The sequence below is a fragment of the Carex rostrata genome, chromosome 31, assembly GCF_964058835.1.
Source record: "Carex rostrata chromosome 31, lpCarRost1.2, whole genome shotgun sequence".
Classification (NCBI taxonomy): Eukaryota; Viridiplantae; Streptophyta; class Magnoliopsida; order Poales; family Cyperaceae; genus Carex; species Carex rostrata.
Genome location: NC_135948.1, coordinates 342,069 through 348,871, shown reverse-complemented (window position 1 = coordinate 348,871; position 6,803 = coordinate 342,069). Strand labels below are relative to the sequence as shown.

At 32.7% G+C, this 6,803-nt stretch overlaps 1 protein-coding gene across 1 annotated transcript; it reads left to right on the top strand.

The window, feature by feature from the left end:
- The first annotated feature begins 624 nt into the window (after positions 1-624).
- Positions 625-6,203, top strand: LOC144547481 (uncharacterized). The gene is made up of 14 exons (XM_078296147.1): positions 625-766; positions 1,095-1,151; positions 1,465-1,581; positions 1,829-1,948; positions 2,414-2,555; positions 2,806-2,976; positions 3,356-3,523; positions 3,616-3,722; positions 4,025-4,115; positions 4,470-4,611; positions 4,845-4,998; positions 5,216-5,332; positions 5,676-5,799; positions 5,917-6,203. Exons 1-14 carry the CDS (start codon positions 648-650, stop codon positions 6,184-6,186), a joined length of 1,899 nt encoding a protein of 632 aa, XP_078152273.1. The 5' UTR covers positions 625-647; the 3' UTR covers positions 6,187-6,203.
- The last annotated feature ends 600 nt before the right edge of the window (positions 6,204-6,803 follow it).

Below are 6,803 nucleotides of genomic sequence, written 5' to 3'. Positions count from 1 at the left end.
TTAAGTTGTCTAAAACAGTAGTTTATTAGACTTAATTCTTCGTCCTCCTCCATGACTTTGATTGTATATATATCACACAAAATGTATAAGAGATTAATTTAGTTTAATATGGTAGTTAATTATCTATAATTGCAGAAGCTAGCCATCGGTGGAAGTTCGGTCACTAAACTGTCACAGTTGTTCAAGTAGTTAAAGCTAGATAGAGTGATCTACGTACGTACGTACTGACGAACAAATTAATATTCCATTGGCTTCTGTAAAAGAACATGATACAATTACTCACCAAAAGAAAACAAATAAAGATACAAGTATGGTGCCTATGCTGTTTGTTTCTGTGCTCTGCATTTTCATTGCTACTGGTATGAGCTCTGAAAAGCAGATTGGGCCTGAAAGAGTTACTTTGCATGTACAAGATAGCCAGGTATGTTACTTTACTATATATATATATTACTTGCAACGTCACTCCTGTCATCTGTGGATCGATCTCAACATTTACATGTTGATGTTGCACCATATTATATATATGCAAGTTGCACCATATTATATATATGCAAGTTGCACCATATTATATATATGCAGCCCATATATATATAATAATTAAAATTGAGACATTGTTAATTAAAATGGATGTTAAATATTAGGTGGTGATGGATAATGGCATCCTTCAAGTCACTTTGATGAAGCCCCAAGGCCGTGTTATTTCCATCAAGTACAATGGAATCGAAAATTTATTGGACTACTCTTATGGAGCTTCGAACAAGGGAGGGTACATGCATTTGTATCTAGTCCTCGATGGCTCGATCTTTATATAAATTTTTGTGCAGTAACCACTAATCATGAATTTTAATCTTATACATCATTTGCTGCGCTGTAGAGCCAAAATATTAATTTAAAACTAATTCCTGTTAATTCTAGTGTTTCTTCCAATTTTCTCCTTATCATTTTTAAACTTCAGATGAAATATGAATAAAGGCATACAAATGTACCAACCGAAAAGAAAACAAACTAGTACCAATGTACCATATCATTTTTTGATGATGTTGAATTTTATGTTGACATGTGAGGCATTTTTTAATGATGCATATATATATTAGGTACTGGGATGTGTGTTGGAACTATCCTGGATCTCGACATGATGCTGTCGTGGACACGTAAGTAACTTAACTAACAAATATTTGCTCTTAGATTTACATCAAAATTTAGCTTCACTTCTTCACGAGTATAAAATTAATTGAAGAAACTTGCTTTAAAGAATAAGATTTATGCTGTCAAATGAAGTGCATTTTGTGGAATTTTGGTTTCACCAGTCGTTGGTTTTGGTAATGTTAACCAATAGGCTTTTGATATTTTGTCAGAATATAAACACAGTCATTATTCTTTTCAGTAATAGAAAAAAACTTAAAGACAAGAAAGGAAAATTGTTTTCTAAATTTATTATTAATTTTTGTGATGTTGATCGATCAGGTTAGGAGGGACTGAGTTTAAGGCGATAGTGGAAAGAGAAGACCAAGTGGAGATCTCCTTCAAGAGAAACTGGGATGCTTCCCTTCAAAATATAGTTTACCTCAATACAGATATCAGGTTAATGTATTTTCCGTTAATTTGCTCTGATCTTCTTCTTTTTTTAATCAAATGTACATATGCTATTATCATTTCTGGCATGATACAGATACAAATATATGTAGTGTAGAGATAGTGCATTCATTTAAATAGCATATATTCTTGTAATACACTTTGATTTCTAGGTACATTGTCTGTTTGCTGAGGTTATACGCTTCGATTCATTCAAATATAATATATTCTTGCAATACACTTTGATTTCTTTTAGGTACATCATGCTGCGTGGTGTTTCGGGATTTTACACATATTCCATATTGGAGCATGAGAATGGTTGGCCGGCCTTTGATATTGCTGAAGCAAGACTTGCCTTCAAGCTTAACGGCAATAGGTAAAATTTTGCTAATTTAGTCCGGTCCTAAATCTCTAAATCTCTGTATCAATGATTAAGTCTTATCCTAAGACCGGCTCTATTTGTCGGTGGGGAACATCCTCTGTTGTCTGCTTCTGAACCAGACAAAATTGCTTAATTAGGTCAGCCTTCTCTGCTGCTATAAATAGGGACCAACTGCCCTCATCTGCTCAGACTACTATTTAGTTTCATTGACACAATAACCCTGCCTGTAACATTCCTTAAACTCGTCAATTCGTACGACCCTTGGTACACTAGGTACACTCGAGCCTTGGGAACCAATCAATAGCAGTGCATACTTTTTTAAGAAATAGGCATCAAATTTTCCATATTGAACATGTGGACTAGCTGCTCAATGGAAAAATTACTCCGCATATTCATAATAATGACTGCCAGTTTGCAGTAGAATAAGCTTATATTAACATGCAATAGTTGGTATTACAGATTTCACTACATGGCAATATCCGATAATAAGCAAAAGATAATGCCTTCTTCAAGTGACAGAGAACCACCTCGGGCTGAGAAATTGGCTTACAAGGAAGCCGTGTTGCTTGTTGATCCAAGTATTCCTGAATTAAAAGGAGAGGTAATTATCGAGTATCAACAAGTAATCATGTTCCATAATAATAAAAATAATTCCATAACGCAAGTTACATTAATCCCAAGTTCTGAGCACTGGTAGATTAAACTATAGTGAGATACGCTTAATAATTTATTTTATTAAGATTAGGGGCTTGACCCCTATCTTATTTTCAAAAAAAAAAAATTATTTTATTTATTTTTTTCATAATTAAATATGCGTTTATTATTTGAATAGAAACTTTTAATCCATATAGGTGGATGACAAGTATCAGTATTCACTGGATAACAAAGATAGCCAGGTTCATGGATGGATCAGCGACAATCAGTCAACTGGTTTTTGGGTCATAACACCAAGCAATGAGTTCAAAACCGGCGGGCCACTTAAGCAGGATCTCACCTCCCATACGGGCCCCATTTCCATTGCTGTGAGAAAATACACTCTGATCTTGTAGTTGTTTATTGGATATTTCAATTTAAAGACCATCTAGGTATATGCCTGCAATTCTGGTAGAGTGAAGGAAAAATGAGGTTCAACTGAGAAATTAGAATAAACAAAGTCAGATAGAAAAAAAAAAAAAAAATGGAAAAGTTGAGACAAACATACAATGTATATTAAACAGTAGAATATATATGCATTATATTTTTTATAATTTTTTTTTGTTATATCTAACCCGATAAGAAAACTGAATCTGGGCAAAAAATGGGGACAAAGTGTTGCAAAAGAAATGTTTTAAGAGAGAATCAATTAAAACAGTTCTTTTAACACGTGTATTTTCACACTAATGTATTTATACATACTCGCAGATGCTCATTGGAGATCACTATGTTGGTGCAAATATACACTTTAGTCTACAAGATAGAGAATATTGGAAGAAAACCTTGGGTCCTATATTTATTTACTCAAATTCAAATTCGAATCAAAACCAGAGTAGTAGTGCACGGGATGTTTTATGGCAGGATGCCAAAGCACAGGTTGGTGATTCTGTAATATCAATTTGTAATAAAATAGGAAAAATCACCAAAATGCTTCTGCATTTCACATTAATTACTTCACTTCTTAACAGATGCAAAAGGAGGTTAAGACCTGGCCATATAATTTCCCCACTTCTCCGGATTACTTAAAATCAAATGAAAGAGGTTCAGTAACTGGAAGATTATTAATTCATGACAGGTAGTCAGGTACCTTATTTTCATTGTCCATAACTGATAATTATAGTTAGAAAATCTTGAATCTGTAAAATTCAATAAGCAATTTGCAAAAATTACTGGACCATACTGTAATGTTCAAAACTGTTTGTACTGTTTCTTGTTATGTGAACCAACACATTGCAAAGGTAGAAACATTTGTGTCTTTTGGCTGGAATGTATAGAGAAAAGTAGAAAAGAAAAAAATTTAAGCAAGAATTATCTCTATATCATTATTTTTTGTTAAACCAACTCATGAACACAGTTCTGTATTACTATAAATTATAGGTACATTAACAGAAATGATAAGCCAGTTGATTTTTCTTATGTCGGATTGGCCTTGCCTGGCCAACCTGGATCATGGCAAGGAGAATGTAAGGTATTATGTGTCATCATTCGTGAAACAAACGATAATAATAACAACAATATAGCAATAATATGGTAAAAGTAAACAATAACCACAATGCTAATGCTAATTATAAATAATAATAACAACAATAACCTAGAGAAAAAAAGAAATAAAAAAAGGACCAGAATTAGTGATAAACAACCAGCAAATGTTTTTCTTTGCTGGAATTGTGTGACAATTTTATGATTTTCAATTTATAATTTTAAATATTTTTATTATTCTTTTCCATGTCAAAACTTTCATCATATTTTCTGCAATGAACTACAGTATATCATTTACACAATTACCAATAAAGAGTTTCTTATAACATATTTTTTTTATTAGGGGTACCAATTTTGGACGAGAGCTGACGTAAATGGAAATTTCATCATTAGCAACATAATACCAGGAAATTACAACTTATATGCGTGGGTCCCAGGATTTATTGGTGATTTCATGAATAATGCTACATTATCCATCTCAGCCGGTAAAAGTTTGCATTTCTCATTTGCTTACTGTTTTAACACCATACCAAAGCAGTAATTAATTTCCGGAAAATGCCACAGAAATCTGACATAAACTAGAGCTATTTAAAAAATTAACTTAATTATTTGGTACATGTACATATATATTTCTGCTAATATGTATGTATATGTGCTGACATAACTTGGATTTCTAGACTGTTTATTCTTGCTACTGAATTCAAATTGGACACATCAGGTTCCAAAAACAATCTTGGAGAGCTCATTTTTGAACCTCCTAGAGTAGGACCCACCTTGTGGGAGATTGGAGTCCCTGACAGAAGTGCAGGGGAGTTCTTCATTCCGGACCCAAATCCGAAATATGGGAACAAGCTTTACATGAAATCTGAGAAGTTAGTTCTCTTTTATTCAAATTTAAAAAGCATGTTATGTGGAATTTTATTTTACCTTTAAAAACATTGAAAAATTCAAGCTTATACTTTTGAAAAGCTAATGTTATGTAGAACTTCCCTTCAATGATTTGGATAGTTTTAGATTAATTGAGACATGATTTTTTTTATTGTTGAGAAAAGCTTCATGTTTCTTAAACTTTTTCCTTAATTCTCTTAGGTACAGACAGTATGGTCTCTGGGACCTGTACACAGACTTGTACCCAAAGGATGACCTAGTCTACAACATTGGTACCAGTGATTACCGAAAAGATTGGTTCTTTGCACATGTCCCCAGGTATCATCAAGCATTAATCCCAAACATTATATTAAATATAAAACGAACAAAAATTGTTTGATTAAAGATTTTGATGGCCCATCAAAATATTACCCAAAAATCACCACCTTTTTGTTCCAGTTTTGTGCTGAAAACACAAATTTGTATGCAATATCCCAGATGTAGTATTATCCCATTTTATTAAAAAAAAAAATACAATTTTCATATGTACTGACAATCTTCCAACTATGTATGTAAAACATATTCAAATTTATTCTTCAGTTTTTGTCAGTCAATTTTTCTAAATTGCACTCCTCAATAGATGTTTGATTTGTTGTTTTATTTTCTCTTATTTTTTTTGTAGGAAAGTCGGAAATGAATATCATGCAACGACATGGCAGATAAAGTTCAACCTTAACTCCATACCCAAAAACAGTTCTTTTATGTTACGCATTGCTCTTGCAAGTGTTCATATGGCAAGATTAGAGGTTCTTCACTATCCTATTATGAACTTAATATTTCTATACTTGCAGGTACCAATACACAGTTTTGCCAAATGTACTGGTACATAACTCCCATCTTACTTATTACATTTTCGTGACAAGGTTCGATTAAATAAGCCCATTGGAGAAGCTCATTTCAAAACGAATCTATTCGGTGATGGAAATGCGATTGCACGGCATGGAATTCATGGGTCCCAGTGGAACTATGAAGTGCCAATAGATGGAGCATTGGTGATTGAAGGGGAGAATACCCTTTATCTTAAACAGTCTAAAGGCGACTTTATGTTTAGTGGTATAATGTATGACTATATCCGCTTGGAGGGACCAAACAGTGCAAAAACAGCAAGAAAGTTGCTCAGAAGTTGTAATTAGAATTGAAAAATAGTCGAAAAATAAGATCCTGAGGAAGACAGAATAAAATTAGTTAAACATTTTTGTGAGAATTAAAGATTTAATAGTGAAAAGGTCTGTAGCAGTGAACATTAATTAATTATCAAAGGATGTAGATGGCGAGGTCCTGATAATTGCTTATGATCGAGCAGTAGAATGAGTTTCTCTTGGGCTCATGATCATGTGCATAATTGCTTTGAACCACTAGTCCTTGACTCCTAGATTAAAGAACAATTTGGTGGCATGCATACTTTTTCAGTATGACGTACTAACGTGATGTAATGTGCTGAAAATGTCATGCTTATAACACATCACACCTTGGCATGCGCATCTAGTTATACTGTGACAACATCGTGACATGTTGTTTCGTGACGTCAGCGTTACATTTAACTCTTTCTTCGGATTTTAACTTGTTCATTTAATAAAATCTATAAAAAATGTAAGAAATTTTACAAAAATTGTGCAATAAAGAAAAGTGTTTGAAATTAATTTATGTTAAAAAATTTGAATTATTGATTAATAATATATAAAAAATGGTGGAGAAAAATTGAAAATTAATTTAAAGTGAAGAAATTTTTTTGAAAAGTTTTAAAATTGTG

Coding starts and splice junctions, on each gene's coding strand:
- LOC144547481 (XM_078296147.1), top strand. CDS start 648: ATGGATAATGGCATCCTTCAAGTCACTTTGATGAAGCCCCAAGGCCGT. Junction 3,524..3,615: donor GGCAGGATGCCAAAGCACAG/GTTGGTGATTCT, acceptor ACTTCTTAACAG/ATGCAAAAGGAGGTTAAGAC. Junction 4,999..5,215: donor CTTTACATGAAATCTGAGAA/GTTAGTTCTCTT, acceptor TAATTCTCTTAG/GTACAGACAGTATGGTCTCT.